This window comes from Diadema setosum, chromosome 21, assembly GCF_964275005.1.
Source record: "Diadema setosum chromosome 21, eeDiaSeto1, whole genome shotgun sequence".
NCBI classification, from domain to species: domain Eukaryota; kingdom Metazoa; phylum Echinodermata; class Echinoidea; order Diadematoida; family Diadematidae; genus Diadema; species Diadema setosum.
In genome coordinates this window covers 8,126,017-8,152,958 of record NC_092705.1, presented here as the reverse complement: position 1 = coordinate 8,152,958, position 26,942 = coordinate 8,126,017, and the positions used below count along the sequence as shown (strand labels likewise).

The window sequence follows — 26,942 nt, the reverse complement described above, 5'->3', positions numbered from 1 at the left end:
ATTCACTTTCTGTTCAGGAAATGAGAATGGTATTCCATTGCCATACTGTATTTTAAAGAGGTATTTGAACTTGTGTTGACTATAAAGGTCGTTTTTCGAGTACATTCTCTTTACTGTATTGAGTCGAGAAGGGTGTAATCTTGTGATACTACGGCTAGACTTTCCAACTGTCTCCATCATGTGCAATTTATCGGCAAGCTCCTTTGGCTATCCAGATCACCTGTCATCCACACCACGCCTAGCAACCGATGCGGTTTTCACGGGGAGTCCATTCTCTACGGGGGATGGGTGGGTGTCTGCATGCACCCCAGTCACGTACAATCGGGCTAAACCCTCTCGAGGATTTTCTCGATTTGCACTTTGCCCAAAGTTCTCCTAAAGAAGAGCTCCTCCAGGTTCTCCGTCCCCACCCGCTTGAGGGCGGGCATCGTGAGGAGCAGCTTGCCGAACCGAGCCGGACTCTCGGGATGCACGATATTCTCGTACTGCGCGAGAACCACCTGGGCCTGGTCTCGAAAGAACTCCACCTTGCTCTTCTCTCGCAGAGAACCCTTGGTGTCTGTGACGACAACGAGAACGGAAACATAAAGAGAAAACCAAACATTACTATATTTCACACTCATTTTGATCTTCGACACATTTATCTTTTTCTGTAACAGTGACCAATTTCGTGAATTTCATCCTATTTGAATATGTACACCTTTAGTTCATGATGCGTTTGATACCCTTTTTCTCTGATGTTTACAAATTATTTATAGTGATTTTAGCCATAATGCAGCTTGTAACACTCACACCTATTGTATGAACTGAACATATTGCTTTGGTTTACCGTGGAAAGCAGACACCGTGTCTTTTTTTTAATGATTACAGGTCAATATAAATAGATGACTATCGACCTTGAGATGGGTGTTTTGGATGAATGCTACCATGGTAGTTATGAATGTAATAATAGCATGTAATAAATGCTCATAGTAAGATCCGTTACTCTGTGGTTGGTAGATGCTTACTGTATAATCTTGAAGAATATGTTAAAAATAAAACGCAGCAATTTGAATAGAGGCAGAATGTATATCAACTTGTTGCTTTGCACTATCGACAAAGTTTGCAGCCTATAAAACAGGTTACCGACCCGAATGATTGAGTTAATTAATGGCAAAGCAGTAATTTGGGCCATTCCCGTCGGCCTGTCTCCCGTCATGTGGAAAATGTGGCATGTATTCATTGCAACGCGCATTCGTGATTTTGGCTTTGAAGGCGCGGTAGTTCCCTCTTTTCAGTACACACAACGGATAATGACGTGTTCCTGAGGAGTGTAAGTCACTGCCTCGCCGCTGTTTAACTAAAATATCTCGGCGGAGAAACGTAATACTTGGTGCGGTGTATCACTAACCGAGCCAATTGAAAAAATGAGGTGTGAACAAACGCTTTTCAGAGAGTCAGCGAGCCCGGGCTGAGTCCCGCCGCCTGCACCCTCTCGTAGATGGGAGGCACCCTCCAGGGAGCTTCACCGCTGCCGACACGCACATGCGCGGGGCCGGTGCAGACGATCTAACACTTCGCGCGGGCAAGACTTCCTTCCTGAATCAATATGGACGGCCCGTCGCTGCTTGTCTTGTTAAACGGAGTTCCGCCGTTTACACAAGCTTCGGATGTAATGTTTGACGGGGAAAAACCGAGGAAATAGCATGGGGAAATCTATTCCCAAAACAGCAAGTGACATGACTGAGCGAGAAGCATTCTTTTCAGAGAACACAAACCATGTTTTCACTGCTACCAGCAGTAAACCAGCACAAATACACACGCGCCGCTTTAATTGGATTTCACTTTCTTGTCGCGGAGCATTCGTGTCTTGGATACGGTACTAAGCGTCACTTTTACTGCCTGCAGTTATGCCTCTTACACATTTCACGAAGGAAACATTAGACTAGTCAGAGCGCCACGAACGACAGTCATGAAAAGTAGTGGAATGAAACAAAATAAAACAAAACAAAAACATCCATTCTAATGTAACTTATAATGTTCAAGTCGCAAGTAGTCAATAGCAAACCTTAAGTATATTGTAGGAATAATTATGTTCTCTATTACTCATATCACTCTTTTTGATATAACTATATTCCGCTCTAAATGAAAGCTCTGCCTTCTACTGGATAGCAGTATACCCATGTAGGCCAACATACTCATATGCACTACAGGTGCAGTAGAATATTGCTGGTGAAACATCTTATCTTCTGTCTATGAATCAATGCACCGGCAGCAGCTGTACTTTAGGTGATAGTATTATGATCTCAACTATAAACTGAAGAACCATTTCTGATAATTTTGCCAGCATCGCTATCGTCACCACGTAAAATTTGAGAGAGAGAGAGAGAGAGAGAGAGAGAGAGAGAGGGGGGGGGGGGGGGGTGGGGGAGGGAAGTGTTCCGTACCGGGTTTGAAGAGTACAATGGCTTCGAGGAAGGCGAACTCGTGCGTGCTGAGGTTAAGAGTCCGTAGTCGAACGGTGATTTCCTGGATGTCGTCCACCACCTCGCTCTTACGACGAGGAGTACCCTGGAACAATGTATTGATAATTCTAATGTTAATGTCGATACTATGCCAACTGACTTATTGCTCTACGTGGTCGAGTATATATGATTTCAAAAATAACATGACAATCTATTCATTCATTGCTGAACAATACTGATTTAAAGACCTCACTGACATTAATCATTTGAATATCGTTCCGAAAGATGTACAGTCAAACCTGCCTTAGCGGCCATCTGTCTATAGCGGCCACCTGTCTATAGCGGCCACTGAAAAATCCCCCCCCCCCCGACAGAAAAGCCCTGTTAAAGACCCTGTGTATAGCGACCACCTGTCTAACGCGGCCAGCGCTTAGAAACATTGTATTAAGCGCATTACAAATGTAATGTATTATTATTATTATTATAGCGGCCACAAATTTTGTTTCCCGCGGTAGATTTTAACCTGTCTATAGCGGCCACAGAGCTGGTAATTCAGCGTGTTTTTCTGATTTGTGGCCGTACCAGTCATTCATGGGCAACGTTAAGTGATCGCCACCGCTGCATTCATCACTTATTCAGTCATAATAATGCGCTATTGTTAAGCTTTCTTCACGACTGTACAACATGCTACTGTGCAACAATTTCATAAACACGGGCATTGTTCAATGCATGAAACACACGTGTGCATACGTACGCATGTACATGTACACTAAGTACTTTTATATGTATACAACGATAATACATGTACGTGTACATGTATAGGCAATTCACACATTATCTTGTATAGTTGGATAAACTGTCTATAGCGGCCACCTGTCTATAACGGCCACTTTCTTCGTTTCCCTTGGGTGGCCGCTATAGACAGGTTTGACTGTACCTGGAATGAATCTTAATAGTGTTCGTTATCTGCTTTGGAAAAAAAAACACACACCAAAAAACAAACAAAAATAAAACAAGAAGGACCCCAGATCCATCACAGAAGCAGATCAGCACAAACAATCATTAACGCTACGTTGTAAATTTAGGATGAAATTGTTAATTTGCTGACTTCAAGTCCCAGTCTTTCCGATCAGTCTTCTTCTATTGTCTACACACACATGTCATTTAAGGAATACACTGTACTTTGAATCATGTTGTTGACAAAGTAATGCAGGTTATTTATGTCGAAAAAATCAACAAAATGCTCTTTTCAATTCCACTCATAGAAATAACGTCAAGATAGAAAAAAATATGAATCTGATATCATAAAATGTTATGATTTCAAAACTAGGCAAATATTTTGACGTGAGACATATTTTTTACGTATAACTCATTATCATCAAACAAAAGACACCTTACAGGGTCACATAGACGGTCCAGACCCCGAAAGTACAAAACGATCCTAGTTCAGCATTTATAATGTACCTTTGTGTCTGCCTCTGTTTTGGCGTCGTCCATTCGTAGGTGGGAGTGGCTAAGGAGCGCGCAGAAGTCTGCCGGTGGCCAATAGGCGGCGTGCAATAAGAAGAGCTCCGCCCAACATTCCTGAAGTAACGTCAGCTGGTCCCATGGGTCCAAAGCTCTGCACGGAGGATTAGAAAAAACAAGAAAACAATCTAACATTAGAATATTAAATAATGTAGAGCTTTGTGAATATTGTGTGAAAATATTTAAATCAGGGTGGAGTTTTATGGAAAATAGGAATAATCATCATTAAGATTATGAAAGTTGGAATGATGGCGGAAATGATGAATATAATACGGATGTTGAAACATTTAAATGATTACTATTTATAAGACAGAAACGAGGAAGATTATTCATAAAAAAGCAGGTATACAGCAATTTCGATTACAACATTGGAGTGGCCATAGATACGAAATGGACTAAGCTGCGAGTTACCACATTATAGTGTAATATTTGTGAGGTCTGTAATCTCGCCAATAGTTGAGGAGAGTTGAAATACTGAATATTGACATGACACATTAATTCAGATGGATCAAATTGCCAAGTTTTTGATAAGTTAGCACCAGAAAGTGACCGTCCCTTTGCAGTAACCATATTAGTTCATTCATGCTAACGTGGTCAGGATCCGCAAGAATGTAATAATTTGACGCTTCCCTCTCTTCGTCATCATCACGTTTACATGGATTAACCCTTCACCCACAAATATATACGAGATGGTACAGTGGCAAACGTGGTTCTGGGAATCAATAGCTTAAGTGTTGTGTACATCGTGAAAATTGGGGCGAGAGTTGAATAATTGTCCTTCCTGTATCTACCTGAATGGCTGAACAGATTTCGACGTCCGCACGGCATGAACGATAATCTGCGTAGCGGCCTCTTCGATGGTGGACGCCCCGGCGAGACGGGGCGAGGTGCACATAGCCAGAGGAAAGTTGGCAGAGATCATGGGCGACCTCGGTAGCCAGGGGATCAGATGGGTCGGCGGGGCTGCCGCTGCGGCCGGGGTGGTTGAGGAGGTCGGGCTCCGCTCGGACCCCGAGCTGACCGGACTGCTGCTTGTTCCTGTTCAGATAGGCAAATGAATATTTGAGAGATTGAAAGGTTCATCTTCTAAGTCAATAAGACATCAGGATCAGGCAAGCATGATTTCATTTTACGATAAGTTAAAGTACAATGATAGTTATTTAGTGATGTATAATTTACTCAATAAATGATTAGTCAACCTCGTTTAATAATTTCTTTAACATTCTTAACTTATTAAGCAGCGATTTTTCCATGGTTTTGAAATATTGTTTTCGCCATTAGCCATCATTTTGTCATAACTAACAACAACTAGTTGGTGAACGAGTGTGATAAAGCGAGGTTACACTTTGGGTGAAAAAAAAGGCCACAAAAGAAAAACAACAACAGCGTGACAAGACAACAAAATATAAAGCACACACGCACAAATACTGTTATACGATAGTTGTGTGTGTAAGAAATAAGTTATTAGGCGAGGAGAAAATGCAAATAATTATCATGAACAGTACAATCACATTGCTCATGAGATTTCCAATCTGTGGATGATTTCAGTAATCATTGACAAATCATATCTCTCTGCAAAATGTTGATTTATTCTGCAATCAAACACTAACGTTTGGACATTGATCTGTGCTGTGGAGTGTTGAAATGATGATGTTGAGTAATAGTCATACGGACACTGTGTTTTGAGTGTTCTATCCGTGCCTTTCTGGTATCTAATATTGTCTGGTATTAACCATTTTCACAATATCTGATATTTATACTTCATAATCATCGTGATTAGAGTATGTGATTCCGAAATATTCGGTATGTTTGTATCACGTGCGATGCAAATTGTATGTCATTGTAACCTCATACAATATAATAACTGTATTCATCCACTCCGATTAAGGTAATCACCTAAAGCCTTCTATTATGCGTTTGATTTGCGCGCTTAACACTTAAGTTGGATTTTCTTTTCCTTCTGATAAAATAGCTTGTAGACTTTTAGTCTGCATTGTCATTTATTTTATTTGCTCTTCAGTACAGAGCAAGAAACAAGGGTCATGTTATCTAAAATATTGTAACCCTGCCATGACGGCAGGGTTACATGAAGAATGGGAATAGAGAGGGAAAATGGCTTAAAATGAGATTCCGCATTAAACTTTGTAATAAGGACCAAAATACACTCTCAATGACGCCCCCTTTTCATCGTTTTAAAGATAATATCCGTCCGGCCGCTGCTCGTGCGCGCTGCTATGTCCAAAGAGAAGTGTCCAGAGATTCTCGATGACCTTAATCAGCCAATGAGACAAGGGATAAAGCAAGAGCTGAAAATAATCTCGGCATGATGGATTCTTGGATTTCCCGTCTCCGTCCTTGGTAAACAAGCGACGCGGGAATATCCAGTTCTCTTTGTTTTGGGTCACGCGGGGGAGAAGAGGGAGAAATGCTGCTCATCTTTGATGCTTGAATCAACAATTGCTGAGACAACAAAAATCGCGCGTCGTGTAACAAGTCGCAACGTGATAATGTCCAACCACTAATGCGTTTATATTGGCACGCCGCAGATGAAAAGAGCGATGCTCAACCGTCATCATAAGCCCGAAAACCAGACCCTTCGCTTTTCAATCATCTTTGAATCCCGTCTCCGGGTCTTCTTCAAGCGCAGCGCGGCTCCTGAGTAAATACAGCGTTCGGGGCTCGCCTCTAAACTTTCTTGGCTTAAACCATCGCCATCCCTAATAAACTGATTAAGACAATAATCATCTACGCTCATAGCAGGATGGCGCGATGAAAATATGAAATGGGATGGAGAGAGGGCATGTGAGAGGATGAAGGGAGGGGGAAAAACGCTTAGATAAGAACGAAAAGACAAACAATGAGATAGAGGGAGGGGAGGGAGAGAGAGTGGAAGAGAAAAAGAGAGAAACAGAAGGAAAGAGAGAGAGAGATCCAGAGGAAGAGCGAAAGCGACTAGGAATACCGATGCAGCGTGCAACCCAGCAAAATTAAAGTGATCGATAAACCAAACGAGTAAATCTTATTATCGATATCGCCGGGGAGCGGGTAATATTTTTTCAGCGAATCAATAACCAAGACCACGCCGTCAATTAGGTTTTGATTGTTGGCGTTTTCTGGCTTCTTTTGGCTTTAATTTCGCCAGCTTTGCCCCCCTTCCGCGCGAAAGACGACGGGATAGGCAGTGTGTTTTGATGGATGGCAGTGCCCGGCATTGATTTGTTGTCAGCGTCGAGCTTGTTCAGTTGCCTTCTGACGTCGGTCAACGCAGCCATGGCTGTATCGGTGACCGGCGTGAGTTAGGCAGTGATGGTTGTTCGATCTTTGCCGGTTGGCAGTAGAAAGCGAGGGGCGAGCAGCAAGGGGGAGTAGGAGAAAAGAATGTTATAAAAGACAGATGAAAGAAGAATTTGAATGGATTGCCCATGGAAGTGGAAAGAGACGATTCTTGACGGAATTCTGGAAGGAGGAAGAGAGCAGGGCCGGCGGAACCGGGGGGCCGGGAGGGGGGAGGGGGGGGGGGGAGGGCCCCCACTCTTTTTGCACCATACAAAGGAATACATAAGGTGTCACCACTTTGGGCCCCCACTCTTTTCTTTTTTGTACCCCGGAAATGCAAATGGCACTAGTGGCAGAAAGAAATAGATAGAAACCTTGAAGTGTGAGCGAGGTAAAGCTTTGTTGTTTGTGTTTGCGCTGAAGACCTTTTTTTTTTGTTTGTTCGTTTGTTTGCTTGTCAGCTCAAGAAACCCGGAAGTGGCACCCTACAGAAGCGCTGAAGACCTTTTTGTTGTTGTTGTTGTTGTTGTTTGTTTGCTTGTTAGCTGATGAAACCCGGAAGTGGCACCAGAAGTCTAAAGTGCCCCCTCCCCCCCCCCCCCCCCCACACACACACTTTTGAAAATGTTGCGCCGGCCATGGAAAGTAAAGTGGAATAGTAGCAGGGGCAGAAGGAAGGAGGAGAGAGTGAGATGGTGAGATATTGTAGTTATATATCATAAGTCAGAGAGCCATAAGGAAGCAAATGAGTGATATGACAACTAGATGAAGAGGATGGAAATAAACAAGAGATACTGGAAGAGAAAAGCTAAACAAACTGAGAATAGGAAATAAATAGTTGCGAAATTTTTAGACTAGTGGATATGATCATGATGAATGTAAAGTGCTTGGGTGTAGACCTCAGCATGGTGTGATAGGATAACTTGGTACAAGACGACCAGTCTGTTATCATCGCGCTGTACCTTAATCTTCTTTTACTTTCAAAGCAATAAATCGCAAAATATATAGCGTATAGGCTGGATAGAATTAGTCGCACACTTTTGCACTCCACTGTTTATAGTGTATCGGAAGCCAGTATTATGTCACCATTCATGTTTCATTCCGCTGGTTTTTATCAGGTCACGGTGATTAAATTTGACGCGTATATTATTGCATCAAGTTCTGTCTGGTGCAGTTTCCACATACGACCGTATCAAACAAACACAATTAACAGAAAGCCAAACAACACCTTTTGACATTTTATTCACCATACCAAAACCCATTGTTTTGACGCCGATTTCTGTGAACATCTTTCACTGAAGAATAGGGACCAAAAACAAACAACCCTTTCGTTTTGAATGATCAGGTTACTAGCTTTTCCGGCTGGTTTTCAAAATACTTGCTTTCGAGTACAGACTTTCTACGAACACAGGTAAACAGGCGATTAGTAATATTGAATTAATGACTTGAAAGAAGGCTAATGCTTCTTTCACTTTACACCCCCCCCCCTTCCTCCTTGTGGCAGATAACAGAACCGTGATCTCCTTGCCCTTCGATCGATTAAAAACCGGTGAATTATTCAAGATATCGGCAGCTCGCGTCAAAGGCGATTGAAAGCCCTGGCAACGAGTTCATTTTCTTAACCTCTCCCCTCTCATTCTCTCGACAGCTGCCAATAGAGCTACCTACACGTCGCCCGTAGCTATTAAGACAGCATAAAGGCATGCGAATCCTTCTTCCCCCTTTTTTCCTCTTCATTCCTGATAAATGTTCAGTACGACAATAAGCAGATGTGGGTATGGCATCTTTCTCTGTATTGGCATCTCTCTGATCGCTGTTTCTTTCCTTTCATATCTCCCCTCTCTTTCTCTGCCTCCCTTCTCCCGTGTTCTCTCCCCGCTCCCTCTCTCTCTCTCTCCCCTCTCTCCCCCCTCGCCCCCATGCCCCATAGTCGTAATGAATTATTCACAGTTTGGTTTTGAAATGGCATGGTTAAGTAACGGCGACGGAGTGACATTTTCTTTCGGCGCGTACGCCAAATATGCGGCTTACCGCCAAAGTGGGAAGTCACCGATGGCACAATACCTATCGTGCAGGCCCTCAAAAGGGCGCAACGCGAATCATTTTGATACCTTTTCTATACCCACATGAATTATGCTCTCCCATTCACTTACATTACCTTTACTGTCCAAACCAAAACCAAAACACAAAAACAAAGAGTAAAAAAAAAAACCCTATGAAAAACACACAAAAAAGAACCGTTGGTTATGTTTTTCTATTTTTTTTAAATCAACGTAGGCTTAAAAGAAATATTTCTGAGAATATGTATATATATATATATATATATTATATGGCCACGCGTCTTTCAATGTAAACCACTTCTGGTTGCAAATGGTATTTTGTAAGTTCATTGGAGATATAAGATCAAAATGAAAAGATAAAAAAAATATATAACACTTAAAAATAAAGCAAACTTGGAAAATTAGGTGTTTTTATAAACATGTCAACCCATGCATAAAATTATTAACTTTTCTCTTTGTAGTAGGTTGTTATGCATTTTTTTACTTTAAATCATTTCACATTGCATGTTGACTATAGTTATCATTACTCTTAGTTCCTCCTTTATTGAGTTTGTCTGAAGAATATTTCGGATGTTTTGTATATTTTGCATTTTTTACGTGAGCTTGTATTCGAGACTTATCTTCATCATAGAAATACGCTGATGTCCTGCCAGCAGCGTGTTCTTTCGTACACTATTTTTATGAAAAGGTACGGTCAAACCTGTCCAAAGCGGCCACCAAAGGGGGACGAAAACGTAACCGTTATAGCCAGGTGGCGACTGTAGACAGGGTTTTCAACATAACTCTTCTCTCTGACAGTCTGTATACGGCAGGTGTGCGCTAAAGACAGGTAACCGCTAAGACAGGTTTGACTGTAAAGTGATGTCCTAGAAACTCGTAGCCACTAGTTAGTATAACGGATAGTGATCCTTGAGAATGTGTGTCACTGACCACATTATGACCTAGATTTAGAAGAGAGAGAAAGAAATCGAGTCATACCTGGATTATCATCTCCTCTCATAGCGGCGGCCTGCGTTAGGTGAGCAGCCGCAGCGCTGTGGGGAGAGAACACGGCCACATGCCGCTCAAGTCCGTTCTCCGCTCGTGCCGCTGCGGCCGCCGCTGCGGCCACTGGAGGTAAATGGAGGGACAGGTGGAAACCAGGAAAATGGGCGTGGCCGGCCAGGACGGGGATACGCCCACCGTGTCCGTTTCGCACAGGTACTACCCGGAACGCGCTGCCACTGCCCGAGATGGCCTCGAGTTCAGTGGCGCCGAAAGGGGCGTGTTTGTTCTGGCCGGTGTTCCATGGTTGGAAAGGACGGAACGACGCCTTGGACACCGGGCCGCCCGCCCGTCGGAGATCCGAAGCCCGTCCGCTGGTTTGCACGTGTTCGGTCTTCACTTGTTGCTGTGGTTTCTTCTTGCGAGGACCTCGCTCCTCTTGTACGGCTGAAGATAAAAGAACCAGTAGAAATTGCACCAAAATTTGATTAACAGATAGGAATAAAACACCGCAAAGCAATATAAATCAGCAAATCAATATCTATTGTCCTATGAATTCCTTAGTGTATTGCTTTAGCATCAGAGAAACATGTGGACATTTTATACCAAACGCTATATACGTTCTTTGGTAAAGGAATAACGTAAATGGTTGGACATTTTTTTTTCTCTAATGACTTTATACGCTTTCCCCGTCTCTTGCAGATAAAGCCACTCTCAGAGGCTATGTTTCTTGAATAGAATATGTACATTTTAGATGGTGCAACTGAATTTCATTTTGTTACATGATATTGATTACATTGTATAACAATTTTTAAGCCGCCATGGTGACATGCAATTCGCTATTTCTTTTACGAAAATTGCAGAAGATGCTTGGTTCAAATTTAAGCAAAAAAAAAAAAAAATATTATAGACACTTTGAAGACAGAAAACAATTTCTTTCACTCTAAACCCATCATGGTAACCATGGTAACATGGCGACAGAAGAGCGATGAGGGCGCTTACGGGAATGAGTACGTAAAGCAACTCTTTACTGGGCAAACATTTCACAATAGAATGATCATACAAATTAAAGGAGTGGTATAGTTCTGATTGAGATGGGGGATTCAGATTTTAACTTTTCGCAATATACTGAAACACCACTTATGAACATTTGAAGGAGCGTACAATTATGAAAGGTATTCAAAGTGTATGCATAAAAATCGGTTTTGAAATGGCTTAGATATTCAAGAACAAAGTTAAACACAGCGGTCCTGATAAAAGGTGGGTCCCACCTTAAATTAGGACCTCTTTGTTTCTGGATATGTTGGCCACTTTAAAACCAATTATCATTAAATAAACTTTGGCTTCAACTTAGAATTGTATTCTCTTTCATATTTCATTAGAAGTTTCTCATTATCTCACAAAAATTGAAAACATGAAGCCCCACCTCAACCCAAACTATAACTATACCACCCCTTTAAAGATTCCTTCGTCTAGTTGTTTTTATTGTAACTGATTGACAAACAGACCTTCATCGATGTATAAAATAATAAACAACATTATCCAGTGATAAAAATCATGAGCATACATACTCGATTAAGATTTTGAACACGAACCTACGCCCTCCTGATTGCTAGACAGGCGTCATATCCACTAGACCACCGAGCTTCCGCGCGATTAGCAAGTGATGAATGGTTCTGAACCCTTATAGCAATGGGCGCGGCGTTATTGGTCAAATTGATAATTCTTGCTTCGAGTTCTTTTCATTGCATCTGATTGACAAAATTGCCCTTCATCGACGTTAATAAACACCGTCGTAGAGGGCACACGAATATAACGCCTGTCTAGAAATCAGAAGGTCGTAGGTTCGAGTCCAACCAGAGTAACTGCATACGCCCATCAATAATGGCTAGTACTAAATCACTGAATAATCGGAGTTGCAACGGAATAATCATCGTTTTGAGATTAATAAAATATTCACGCCATCCTGCCCAATCCTGGCGAATATTACTTTCCTTTGATTGAGATAGTAAGGCATTTTTGGTGTTCTGCTCAGGTGATGGTGGATAATTATAAATTTTGTATTAATTCTTGATCCCGTTAATCTGAATCTAAGTTAACCAAAATAATGTTGATTACGAAGATAATAATGGCATGTTGAACAATTTGGGCAACACATATACCCACACTGTATATGACTTTAGTTGACATGAATTGGTCTCACATTTTTTCTTCGTAGCGAATGTTGTCACAAAATGCTTCACAAAGGATTGCATATCAATCAGTGTTACACATTTTCAGATAATCTATTATTCAAAAGAAAATTCCACGTCAATGAAATATCAGCAGACAGGATTAAGGTAATATTCTACAATTATACCGTAGGCCTATATACAACTGCTGATGCACGGGCTGCAGCACACCCCTCCCCCCCCCCCCCCCCCATCCCTTCACACTTTTGGTAACAATGAAAGAGAAACGATATTTTGGCGTAAAATAGAAGGTCGCATACATTTGAAATCTCGCTCAAAGTATTTACAAACCCCGTGAAAAAGCCACAAATTTCCTGGACCCCCCCCCCATTTAATTGCCCTTGGCCCCAATAAAGGAGTGACCGCCCCCGTAAATGTCACCTTAGACCTGACAGCCCTCTCCCCTAAGCGCGCGCGCGCGCGCACACACACACACACACACACACACGTTCCGACCATTGTTATCGATGCTCGTCTAATGAGGTAGGAAATGCAAATGCCGACTGCTTGCATGACCTAACATGAATATGTTGCTAATTTTATTTAAGAAATAACAATTATTTATAATGAGCTTTTGCGATTTGTTATAATTTGTGTGGCGCTCCGACAAAATGAGTCATAAGTCGCACGGGGACTTTTCCCGTAATGAGCCGAAAATGAAGGGGAAGCACTGCTCGGGTCGAAATTTTTTTTATGACGGATTTTGATTCCTTGACGTTTTATCTATTTGTACAGAAAATTTCAGCGTGTAAAAATGAAGACAAGTGTCCCAAATCACAGTTTTTCTGCGACAATTTTTTTCGGTTTCATTTTTTTCGAATGCTCGCCTTTGCGTTGCGTTTCGCACCTATTGTTCTTGCCCGAGTGAAACTCCGCCTCCGTTGCTAGGGCGTATGCTAATGAAGCATTGCTCTTGACCCCATTGAAGTCAAAACAAAGCATGGTGCGCGCGGCGGCGTCGGCGGCGGCGAGGGCTTAATTACGTAATAACAGTGAGCTGACCAAGGCTATCGATTGCATGACTAGCGAGTTGCGTTTGATACATGCACCACATTTCATGAAGTGGTGATTGATGTGACGCACAAATGGCGCTGAAAAAAATATAATTCCAACAAATGATCACGCAAAGTTTATGATACTTTATCAATGAGCTAATACATGATCACATATCGAACTTGAAACCTCTCTATGTGTGTGTGTACTTTTATTGGCCTCATTAATGAATTCATTCAAATAATTATAACTTTCGTTCCCTGGTATGTGACTTGCTGTTTAAAGTTCATCTTTGGAGATATAGCATGGCCTAAGTTGTCACTTATTCTCGTCTTTATAAATTCGACAATTCGTATGATAATTAAAGCCAAATGTATGTAATGCGTAATTTTATTTCCCCGATTAATAAAACTTATTGCCCTATTTTCTTATGATGGTTTGGGCCGCGACGGCATGGAGAGTAATCGGACGACAAACATTATCAATGCCCAAATAGCTCGTGTTCCCTTTGGAGGATATTCTGACTCTTGTCATTATTTTGTGTATTTTTTAGAAGTAGGACCTATTTGAGAAAGTGACAGAAAGCTGTGTCGCTACTCAAAAGTGTGTTTCTTCATTTTTCTAAAATCAGAATGTGTGTAATGATAGCTGTTTGTCGTGTCTTACGTGTAGCTGACATGTGAGAGGTCAAGTCTGCAAAGAATTTGGCTAACAGCTTTGCGAAGTAGCAGCGCTAATTGCCTATTGAATTGTGTATTCTGAGGAATTCCGAATGAAAGGACTCGGACGACACTGTTCACGCCTTGTATCCGAGTAAACCCCGCATCAATGAAGCCTTGAACAATGAAAGGTAAACTTCCTGCATGCTATGAAGGGGTGGATAATCACGCAACCAGTATTCTTTTTTTTTTTCGCCATTGATAGCAGAATTAGTGACGTAATGGAGCGACAGTGTTGGAGGATCGTCATTATGTCTGCTAATTTGTAAAAGATTTTTTCAGTCCCCTTTTGTGTTCAGAACCACAGCCAGGGAAGCTAACTTACTTTATCTCCTACAAGCTATCGTTACTATCTTGAAACGTGAATTTTATGAAAGGTTAAAAGTGATCGCGGAATCAGTTCTTCTGCGTGACACAAGGCTTTTATAATTAGCATACCAAGTATGAATCGTTTACCTGTATAGAAAGGGCGGGAATACACACTTATCGCAATCATTCGGATTTGAGAGTGATACACTTTACTTTTTGTCTTCATCTTTCCCCCGACAAAGACCATGGTAATTCAAAACAAACAAGCAAACAAACAAACAAACAAACAAACAAGCAGTTGCATTATATCAGAACGTACAGAATTATTGTGGTTCATGTATAGATCATCTCTTGATGTATAGTAGTCATTTGTTGTCGTTTTATAGCGTGTTCTAATAAATGTCTTTAGCGAAAACCCAACACAACTTTTATCAAGGAGGGAAGGGAACTTAGATTTAAATATAACATAGTTTATAGAAATCAGACATGTAAATGAAGCAATCATATACATCCGCATGGCCGATTGTAATCTCTTACTTTGACTATTAAACATGATCGCCTGCATTTACGTGCTTTTTCTAATTTCCTGAACTTTGCCTCATTTTCTCTCTTTTTTTTTTTACGAATTGCTCGCAACATTTAAAAATCGTAACACAGTCCGCTTTCCCACAATATGATGTTCCATTTGATTTGTCACTTATTGTTGGTCGGGTGACGCCAAATGTTGGAAACTCGAGCGATGATACATGCCATTTTGTTTGTTGGTTTTCGTCTCATCGCTCAAAAGAATTTTGACTACGATTACAGAGGTATCATCTACGAGACTTATCTGATGGTTTTTAATACAGAAATGATCATCAATCAGCACAGATTAGTCAACAAGTCATGAATTCACTTTACCCATCATGTCTAATCGAACTACGACATTGTTGAGGTAACCACGCATTTTTATTCTCATAGTTCAAACTAATTCTTGGCATAATCCAAACAAATAATTCTTTACATAATTTCTCAAAATACTCAAAAGATGGCCATAGTCAAAACTTTCTACAAGGATTGCATACGACAATCTTTATTGGCCTAAACAAGTTTTCTAGAGCTATCAGTTCCCCCTATGACGATGATTTCGTTTGCGTTTCGAACTTGTACCAAACTACTTTCAAAACAGCTACCTTCATAGTTCGATTAATGAACCAGTCTTTTGAATTCATAACCAACATTCGTAATCGTAACCATACAGTACCGTAATACTGTCAATAACAGTTGGAAAATGTAAATGCTATAATAATAGCGTGAAATAAATGAGTAACTATTATCTTCATACATTCTAATTCCTAAGTGATGTCGCTACGATAATGACACATGGTTTGACTACTGCTTCAAGCAAATAAAAGTAAAAAGGAATGGGATATACTTCTAATGATAATACCACCCCATACAATGGATTCCACTGTATTTGGTAACATTTGGTTTCGTTTCTGCTATGTGCGCTTTACGTACGGAAAATAAAAGGCAGATTGATTCCATTAACATGCTAACACACAACGCATTCAAAATGTTTTACGAAATACACCGTGTTCAATGTAATGTTATAGTATACTGTTTGAAACTTTGAATTTGCGAGTCCTTTTTAAAGTTATAACCAGTGTTATTACATTATCAAGCAAAAATTAAAGTATGTAGGGATTCGGATTTGCTCAGAAGACTAAAAATGCTTGATATGGCGATCGTTCGCAACAGAGACAATCCGCTTCAATGGTGTAATTCTGTATTCATAAATTGGAAGAGAAACGTAAAGAAGTCAACTTTTTAACTTCATTTAGCTTTCTCACAAATTGAACTTGATTTGATCTGCCATGCATGATATCGCTGAGTGTTCTATTAATTCTATCAAATTATTTGTTTGGCGTGCTTGTTTTTTTATGCGGACTATTACAGGTAGGTATATAATTCATTGAAGTTCATAATATTTGTACATATAAGTCGTGTTTAGTTGTTTTGTATTTTCATTTTTATGATAATATCACGTGTGTATCTGATTCTGACCATGAAAATATGGCGACTGTTTAAATGCAGAGTATGTACTAGAAAACTAGTGTCTCCTGTCAGTATAGACAAACTAATTTCTAGTCTATCCCCGCTTGAAATGGAAATGAAAAGTTCAACTTTCAGCAGATTTCAACCGTTTTGTATAGTGCCTGATACATATAATGGACACAATTCTTTAGCGCATAAGCAATCACACAACTTTCGGGAATAAAACGTACTGTGTGTCTTAATGATTGTATCTCATGGAAAAAAAAAACAAAAAAACTCGTCTCCTTGCCTGAATTTTAGCTGCTTCCTTTTCAAGCTTGAGGGAAAGAAATAGCTGAACATCAATCGCAATCATAAGGAGAGGCACATCCTTAAAAATAAACACAGGAGTACTGAGACACACTACTAAATAAAAACGGACCTTTTATCACTATTGACAACGCATGACATTGAAATGTTTGTTTGTTTGTTTGTTTGTTTGTTTGGGTTTTTTTTTGGGGGGGGGATTCAATTGATTATTCTGAAGGTTCGTTAATCACACAATGAAATATGGTTCGCTATTAGCTTAGGTTCGTTAAAAAAACAACAACAAACAAACACACACACACATTAAATGCGGTTCCCTTTCCGGTGTTTTCTTTAGACGAAAGTAATCAAGCAATCATTTATTTTAGTAAGGTTTGTGAATACAAAACGAAATGAGTAAGGCCTCCGTAAAGTATTAATTCAGAATATATGTCAGTATAATTATCTATACTCAACTTCACAAATGCAGAAAGATTGTAACTGTAAATGTGAAGGAAAACAAATAAGCTTAAGCTACAAGTTAACGCTTCTTTTTATGCTATGGTATTACAAAAGTGACCGAGAATAAGAAGTATATTCATGATACAGTCATAATTATAAACCCAACGTGAAGCTGTCAGGCCTACATCAACCTTTGCTTCTGATACGTATAGTATGTGCAGCATTGGCAAGCTTGATAAGCGATAATTACTGTGGACGCAACGCCTATGAAGGAAATGTGCCTAATATGGCGGGAATTCAGAATGTTACGGAGGTATACAGCTGGAGCAGAACAGACGCGAAAGCAGTCTTTGATGTTCTGCAACATTACGACCATGTGCGTAATTTGAGGGTTTTTAGTACACGCAAAGAATACGATCTCAAAAGACGACTATCGTTAATTAACTTCATTTTGAACCCCCGCCTACAATGGGTTCTCAGGTTCTATCTAGGTATTGGTACTTGCTAAACGCATCCTCTTTAGTTTCCATTGACAACAACTACATGGGAGGAGAATGGAAGCGATCAACGCCCTCGCTAAAAGACGCTTCTCGTAAGACGCATTGTGTGCCCGCCTACAGTAGGTTCTCAGGTTCGATTTAGGTATTGGTACTTGCTAAACGCATCCTCTATAGTTTCCATTGACAACAACATGGGAGGAGAATGGAAGCGATCAACGGCTCTCGCTATAGATGCTTTTCGTAATACGCATTGCCTGCCTTTTTTCTTTCTACTGTTTCCTATTGTTTGCGAGTTAAAAACTTGCGGCAAACTACACCGCAGCCGACACACAACGCGTACCGACTCATTCATGCGGCGGCAGCGGCACGGACACAAACGCACCGAAGTTTACATTCGGACTACCGTATTGGTCAGAATCGTTAATGATAGATCTGTCCTGCGATTGGTTAATTATCTTACACACCCAAGCTATCGCCTTATACGGTTGTGCGTGCGATGGAGCGTAAACGCCGTCGCTAAGCAGGACTGTTGTATTGTTTCGTCCCGTGAAAGAAACAGGTTGTGAGCTTGAACATAACCTGAACTTTGAGAGCGATTTTCTCCGTTATTTAGAAAATGGACTGACATCATAAGCGTAGTTAACATTCGTTTTTATGATCTAAAGGGATGTCGAAATGAGTTGTATTACATATCAGTGTAAAGCTTAGAGTCTGTAGAATTCACATATAGGCATAACTACGATTTCATTTTTTGCGACTTTTGACTCATTCCGACGGAGCGCCACACATTTGCGCAGTGTTTATACACATACACGTACATTGTAGCATTATTCCATGCTCCTGTCGGCAGTGCCGAACCGATGCTGTCTTTCAGTTTCTTTGACAGGTTGTCATGGTAAAGAAGGACTCATCACACAGAATGTGGTCTTGTTTGACCCTCTCGTCTCGTCATAAAGGTGATGCTAACTTCTCTTACTTCCCTTTGGCATAAGCACTGCCATGAGTTATGTGTGATACAGTATAGGCTCACTTTCAGTTAATGAAGGCAGAAGAAGTAGGCGAACATGAGCGTAGTTCTTTTTGAACTAGAACAGCCATCTTATTCAAGGTCGTTTCTATCGTCTTTCATTTTACAGACGACCGCCTTGACTTAGTGACTGGCCCGTCTCTCAGCCAAATAGCGGACGGGGAAGCAGCCGGGAGTAAGGTGTTTGTCTGCCTGCTTGCCGCTCCGTCGCACTTGTCGGCTTCTTTTTAACGCAGCTTGCGAGCATTGTTACGAGCAGGTCAGGGGTGTGACTCGGAGTGGGTCGTGCTGCGGTTGGCTCATAACAAGTGAGTGGCCTACACCCAGGCGCAGTGTTCTCCCCCTTTTTTCAATCAAGATTCGATGTCCAGATGAAGATGTTTCCCTTCTTCCCTTTTCTTGTTACCCCCGAAAGGAAGTGTAATAATAAACCACCAACCGGTTTACAGGGGGGCAGAGCTGTATTCAGTAGCCCCATCAGTCGCCGTTTAGCCGGGCCGGGCTTCGGCGCAAAATGCCCGAGCTCGGGATAGTCAGGGGGAAACCGGATACAGTTAATGCGGCGGCTGTGTAAATGGCGACGGGGTAGGAACGGCTTCGTTTCCCTTGGCGATTGCAAGGCGCCTCGATTAGCACAGATAATGACAACACGTGCTGTATATATTGGGTCCTGTCCTGGCCGAACTGCTCTCATTTTTCGCTGCGCTTTCTCGTTGGGTTTACTAACACCGAGTGCGCGACAAAAGCCATCGTGCCTTCTGCACGCGCTCGCGTCAATGGCCACTTACAGCGAACAATAGCCGACTCAACTCGTCGACAAATAGTCAAACTCTTTTCGCGTAACCTCGGGAAAAAAAGAGGGCTCCTCATATACGAGCCTACGGTATTAAGATTAAACTGTTGGTATTGTTCCGTTGCTGTATCGAATTATTCGCCGTGCGGCGAAGCAGGCGAGAGCATCGTCAAAACTCACGTGGTGTTTAGAGCGAAAGGCTTACACCAAATTACAACGCACAATGGTCGACAGCACAAAAGGTGTTTACACGTCGCGCGCTCTTCGCTGCCAAGAAATCTGCGCGCGCTTCTCGTCTCGAGAGCACGGGTCTAGTGATTTTTGGCGAAGAGGCAAATTACCGAAAAAAAAGAAAACAAACAAGAGGATATATAGAAGAAGAGATGAGAGAGAGGGGGAGGGAGTGAGTGCGAGGGAGGGAGAGAACGTCAACGCTTGGTTATTAAAATCAATGCCTACTCATACAAATAATCCATTTCCTAGAGTTTCCAGGGCCTCACAAGCCCTCGCACGAGGCAGAGATAAAAAGTCGTTTCTTGTTACGCATTTGACTTTCGTTTGTAGCTACGCCTTGTTCTACTAGAAGTCATGGGATTTTTACAAAGTTCTCGGCACAACGCGACAAGCTAAATCGGTGCATTGTTCGGCGAATGTTGTCCGCTCTGTTTAATTCAAAATCTTTGCAATAACAACCAGTGCTGATTAGACTAGAAGCAAGCGTCGAAAGATGAGTAAAACTGGAATCCCAAGAAAATTTAGAAGTGAAAACAGGCGCGCAGTGTTTTACACCAACGACGATAAAACGTAGTTTTTTTTTTTGCACCTGCTTTTCACTATACCTATTTTGACATTTTATGTAATCTTGATAGAAATCACCCTTCAGCCTTTCCTCTGATGTTGTCAAATACACCATTATTTTGAATGTTCAAATGAATAGTACGATGATATGATAATACTTAATAACAAAATAGAATAATGAAAGCACCAACAAACAAGATAGATACAATTCAAAAATGCTAGAATAGATTACACACACACACACACACAAACACAAACAAAAGAGCAAAACAGAAGTGAATATACGAACTATAGCTATAATGATACATACATTGTACAAAATTCAATTATCATGGACCATACACTGGCAAGATATTATACTGATTTAGTCATAAGAGATACTGCAGAACCAATCTTGATTTAATAGATGATTGATAATGCATGCCATAAATATATCATATCAATATCACGTCAGAGTCATTCTTGCATATACCAGTGGATAAAAGTGTTCTTGGCCAACAAATCCTTGTAATGATGGAATCTAAGCAAAAACTTTGCAGCAAAATTAACGACTTTATGGCAGGAATTCAGACCACAAAATGTTACCAGCTTTGAGAAGTAAACAGACAAGCAACAGAATAAAAACATAAACAAAACATCGTCAAGACACAAAGCGAGAACAATGGAGCATAACTCCAACAAATTTATCTTACTGTCATATCAATATAATAAATGATAGATGAAATTTCTTAACGTGGGAGCTAATCTGACGACAGATTTCTTGTTTAGGTGTCAATACCAATCACGTGTTTGTTTTCCTATATATCTCCTCAATGAGACATCCAAATACGAGGGGAAACACTTTGATATTGTTTTTCTAGAAAGTCCAACCCAGCAATAACGTAGATGAAAGTAATGTTCCCCCTCCCCAAGTAGACTCTAATCAACTAGGTCACTGGTTGCGTCTTATTGCCCGGGGAGCTTTTCGAGAGAGAAAGAGAAAGAGAACATTTATTTTTCAAACTTCCAAGACCTCAGCAGTCGATAGCCTGCCTGGCATTTTGTTGGGCTCCGAAAGAGAGGGAGAAAAAATAGCTTAAAGTAAAGCTTGCTTTTGTACTTGAACGGGCAGAGCATGTGTATAAACGTCAACTGTTTTCACAATTTATGGCGCCGGAGGCCGCGGCGGATTGTCCGGAACGGTAGTGCATACATATCAGGCGACAGAGTGGTGTGATCGCGATAATACTGACCGATAAAGATGTTTCTCTCGACGTGGCGCGCGTGGCAATATTTTCGAGGAATAACAGGGACTTAAATACTCGTCAAGCAATAACTTTCGATATTATTGTTGTGATAGATGGGCGTGGCAAGTGACCCGAGGGAAGAAAGCGTTTAAGTCGTTCGTTTGGGGGGAAACGCGGGGAAAACCATCATGTCTATAGAACACCTCTAATGCATACTGTATTCTGTATTTGCAATGGATTGTTTTGCAAAAAAAAAAAAAAAAAAAAAAGGGGGGGGGCACTATAACCAATTCATAGAACGATAATGATAGGTATAACAAACAGTAGTGAATTTTCAAATCTACAAACAAATTTATGAAGAAGGGAAAATGTCGTATTGTAGGTAATGCAATACGTAATTATTTCCTGGTATTTTTTTTATGGAAAATCCTTCCGCACAGAAACACCATCTCAAAAGAGTAGAAAATACATGGAAAGTAGCCAGTTTGGTAGGTTATGAAATATTGAATTGTGCATAATTTCTACTTTCATTGTTTTTGCTCTCCCGTCAGTTAATGTAGAGGGGAACGTTCAACATTATCATGCTAAATAATTATGCTGTATCTATCCTTCATTATACTGTGATAGCTACATCAATCAAGTCTCTGTTTGACTGAAAAGAAAACAAACATTTTTTTTTTGTTTAAGCTAATGCACAAACAAAAACATAATAATTATACACAAACAGACACATACACACAAACATTAACCCATTTAAGCGAATGATCCTTCAACATTTTCTGAGATTTGTGCTTCGAAAGACAGCTTATGGCTTAATAGTCCAACCATCCAGTCACATTTTGACTAATGGATAATTATTCACAGGTACGGATCTCTTTATGTGCCCAGAAATGGTGTCAAAGGATAAAGTTTGAAGTTAGGTGGCTAAAAGCGTGAAAACATTCAAACAGAAGTAAGGCATTATTGATCTTTTTGAGTTCGATGATGACGAAAAGAAAGATGGTGATGATAAAATCGATCTGGATAGCGATGAAAAGAAAAGAAAAAAACCCTATGATATTACTGATGATATTGATGTTGAAAATGACACTACATTACATTTCCAAGGGGCTAAATATAATGTTTATAAAGGGGTATATAATGACTCCCAAATATTTATACAATAGACTTACAAAAGCTTTAGTATGTTTATGGGAGAAACACCGTTTCATGGGTACGAGTTTTGATCTATCACAATAACTTTCAGTTGTTTTTGTTTGTTTCAATAATTCTCTAATGAACATTATAAACCACAACAGGGACAGATTTAAGTCAACTGAAACACTCTATCCAATTACTTTTACTTTTACATTGAAAGGTTTTGTTTTTTTTTCATAACAAACTATTGCAGTAAGAAAGTTTCTTTTTCGTCAGTGTGTTCTTAAATGTTGATGGATCATACAGTTCTTCTACATGTAAACAGATAAGTTCTAGATTATTTTGATTTACGAACATTTTGAGGAAGGAGTGGTTTATCTGTTTTACCCTGATACTGGGAGCTATATCATGTATATTAACCTATCTGTATGTATTTCAGATGGTATCACTTCGAAATGCGGCTGCCTTTAGGTAGTTTGAATCACAATTCACAGTAAAAGACATTCGAATTAAAATGAGACAAATTTTCACAGAAATTATGATAAAAGATGCGTTAACCGTCTACAGCGTGGAAATAGTGGCATATCCATTATTCTTTTTCTTATGCCAGTAAGCTCCAATCTGAAACCTGAACACTGTACAGTTGTATAAACGTGTAGACACATAATTCTACACGTGAACTTCCCTTTAAATTGAGTACGTTTTAAAAGTCATTAAATATTTCACTATATCACAGACAACCGTTGAATTGAAAGTTGAATTGAACGTGCAAGATACACAGGCGCGTAAGTGTCAGAATTTATCTTGGTTTTTGGCGATCAATTTGTAATCTCGAACCTTTACTCCCAATAGATGACAACTGCAACACAATCAATGACATTATGTCCGGTTACCATGACAATATTCAATCCTAAAGCACTGATGAAAAATAATACAGTAATCAAGCAGTAACCCTTGTTACACTGTCGCCATTACACTCGTAGAAGCTTCTAGTGTGATCTCATTAGTCTCATATCTTTTACTATACTGATGTTACACCATTATGGCTCGTTTCTACTTCACCAAGACAAAGATACAGCGATGTAAATTATTAAAAGTCTGTGTCTTCGAATAGCTGGACATGAGACATTTTCATGTTGTACTCATGCAGAATATCTCAAAGAATATTAGCTACCCCCACTCCCCCCCCCCAAAAAAAAAAGTTGTTTCGGCGTAAGGAGTCATTTTCCTTATTTGTCTTTGAATGAAAATTAGGTCTCCGCATGAGTTGACTTTAACGGATTCAATTCATTATGAACAAAACGAATGAAATCTCACTGAAATGACACAGGATGTAAGAAGTGAAGTTAGCAATATTTTATGTTTCATTGGTTACCCTATGAAAGTGATAATCTGACCCAATTATATGAGGTAAAAATATTATGATTTCATAATTCTTCCCTTCCTTTCTCATTTTTGCTTGAACAAAAAAGTCATGGGATTCCCCCTTTTTTATTAAGCATGAATTCAAGAAGAAAGATCGTAATGTCTATTGGGCTTTGTGCGACTGTGCGCATGGACTTCATGAGTCATCGTCAGTGCTACATTTGTTGATATCAGAAGTGTTTCGTTCGACAAAATCTTGCCGATTTCTTTTTTTTTTTTTCAGACTCAGAGGATTTCTTTATTCTTAATCGCAGTGAAATACATGTCAGACCAGCATCGCCGGAGAAGCAATTCAACAGAATTGTAACGACATCGTAATAGGCAACAGGTGAGCATTTCATGTAGACAATAAGAATGCTCTTTAAGTATGTGAATGATATTCACATGTTGCTCTCTTTCATAGATTACTTAAAATCGGTATGACTATAGTGTCGTTGATTAATTAAGTAATGAATAGTTATCGGCAAATCAGAATATCTCTTATCTGCATTCATAATCTTACACGTAACACAAACAGCAAACAGTAACCATATGAATAATCAAAAGTAGATTATCTTCAGGAGAGTTCGTACTAATTAGTCATGACATTGCAACAGCAGCATGCAGTAATAAAAAAAGCTTGCGCTTAAAGCTTTTGGTGGTCATTCTAACCACTATAATCACCGGCGGTCTTCAACGCCGTCCATACGCCATTATTTCTCAATCGTTTATTGCAGCCACTCTTGCACATGCTCATAAACGTCGACTGTATCGTGTATGCTGTATACACTGTCTTGTAATCGTATGTGTGTGTGTGTGTGTGTGTGTTCAGTGGTTTTTCTTTCTCGCCCCTTCGAAGTTACATAATTTTCTTTGAAGAACCCATAGTTTAAAAACATTGCGTTTCAGTAGGTGCCTCCATTCTCCCAGAACAGTCTGATATCTGTGTAAGAAATGAATTGTGTGAAATTTGCTAACATTCCTTACACTGCGCTGACCATGCACTGATGTACAAGAACTGTATTTTCGTTGGATTGTAAAATTAATTCAAAAAAATAATAAAGTGAACTGAATTCGTCCTCTGCTTACCGCTCTTGTTCATGTTCACGGCAAAACACTTCTTGAGGCGGCAGTAGGGGCACCAATTCCGCCGGGCCTTGTCCACCAAGCAGTTGCCCTTGCCGATGCACGTATACCGCATGTTTCGCCGGATGCTCCGCTTGAAGAAGCAGCTGCAGCCGTCGCAGCAGTAGACGCCGTAGTGTTTTCCGTAGCTCTTGTCTCCGCACACCTTACACGGGACGGGGTTGGGGAGCGTCCGGCCTGGGAGGGGGTGCCGGATGATAGAAGAACAGCAGAAGTATTTCATTTATCAGAAAAAATAGATGAAAACAAAAAAGATAAAGAGCAGGAGGAAGAAGAAGTTGATGACGAAGGGGAGAAATAAGAAGAAGGTAGAAGAAGAAGATGAAGAAGATGATGATAAAGAAGATGAAACAGGAGATAAAGACGAAGAGGTACAGAGAAAGTTATTATATAACAACAATTATTTACAAAATATTTCATCTGTTATCAAACTTTATCCTGATTTTGTTTGTGTGCTGGTTTGCTGGTTTGTGTACATGTGTATGTGTGTGTATACTACATGTACTATGCGTATGAAGCATCAGAACAAAACACTGCCCAATAAACTCGGAGGTACACTGGCATTTCCACATTTAAGTTCCGCGTTGATATCAATGGCAACATCGCTGGATCTTCGAAAACACTCTGGCTAAATCAGAATTGTAATCATACGATGCCACTCGTTTTTTAAAGTTAAGTTACACTTTTTATGTAATTCAAGATGCGTGAAGACTCACTCTTACGCAGCTTGCAGTAGAAAAAGAAATGCCATTTCGTTAGCCGAAAAGTTGTGAGAAACAATATTGTTACAGACAAGAGGAAAGTGATGAACTGAGGGAGTTTCAGTTTGATCGCCTGTGTTCATTTTTTAATCTCTGTCTCTCTGTGCGCTTAAGTATATATCTTCCAAAGAATTAACTTCGTTTAATTAATTAATTGCAATAAATATTAATAAAACACACTTTCCGATCTTGTTTGATGTTTTCAGACATGTATTGTGCAAAGAAAAAACAGACACCCTCTATATCGATGCTAACGTCTGCTTGTTGCAAATTGCACCATCGAACATAATTCAAAATCAAATGATAATGAACGAATCACGGAGGCTGATATTCTTTTAAAAGATAGAATATATATATTACTTGCTTCAGATGTATAACTAAGCCTTATTACTTTACTGGAAGATAATCGCCTGAACTCTTCTATTACTTGTCATGGAGTATGATGGAAGTACAAACTTTAAAGTTGCAAACTTTCCCTTTGATCTACCCAAAGCATGCTTAGATTTAGGTACTCCTGAATCGTTTTATAATACAAACTTTCAATCCTATTTTGATCATCGTTTGATCATTTCCTGAGGGCAGATTTATGTTGAAAAAGGTAGATATCCTTGTATGCGACGTATACTTACGCATGGTATCGAAAAAGAACAAGTATCAAAAGTATTTGTTGAAAGCTCTCAAAGTACCTACCCATTGTTTTTATGTTCCTGTCGCAGCTGTTGCAAGCGGTGACAACTTATCATCCAATGTGGAAACTCTGTTCGAATCTACGACAACTTTGGTTCCGATCCAACTTTCGGGAGTCGAAAAAGAAATTCTGCGC

General features: G+C 40.2%; 1 protein-coding gene across 1 annotated transcript; it reads right to left on the bottom strand.

Moving 5' to 3' along the window:
* Window positions 1–326: 326 nt before the first annotated feature.
* LOC140244873 (nuclear receptor subfamily 2 group E member 1-like) lies at window positions 327–26,942 on the bottom strand. The gene is made up of 7 exons (XM_072324482.1): window positions 26,810–26,942; window positions 25,302–25,535; window positions 10,286–10,738; window positions 4,763–5,009; window positions 3,909–4,065; window positions 2,427–2,550; window positions 327–559 (listed from the first exon to the last, which is right to left on the bottom strand). The coding sequence occupies exons 1-7, from the start codon at window positions 26,811–26,813 to the stop codon at window positions 327–329; spliced, it is 1,452 nt and encodes a 483-aa protein (XP_072180583.1). The 5' UTR covers window positions 26,814–26,942.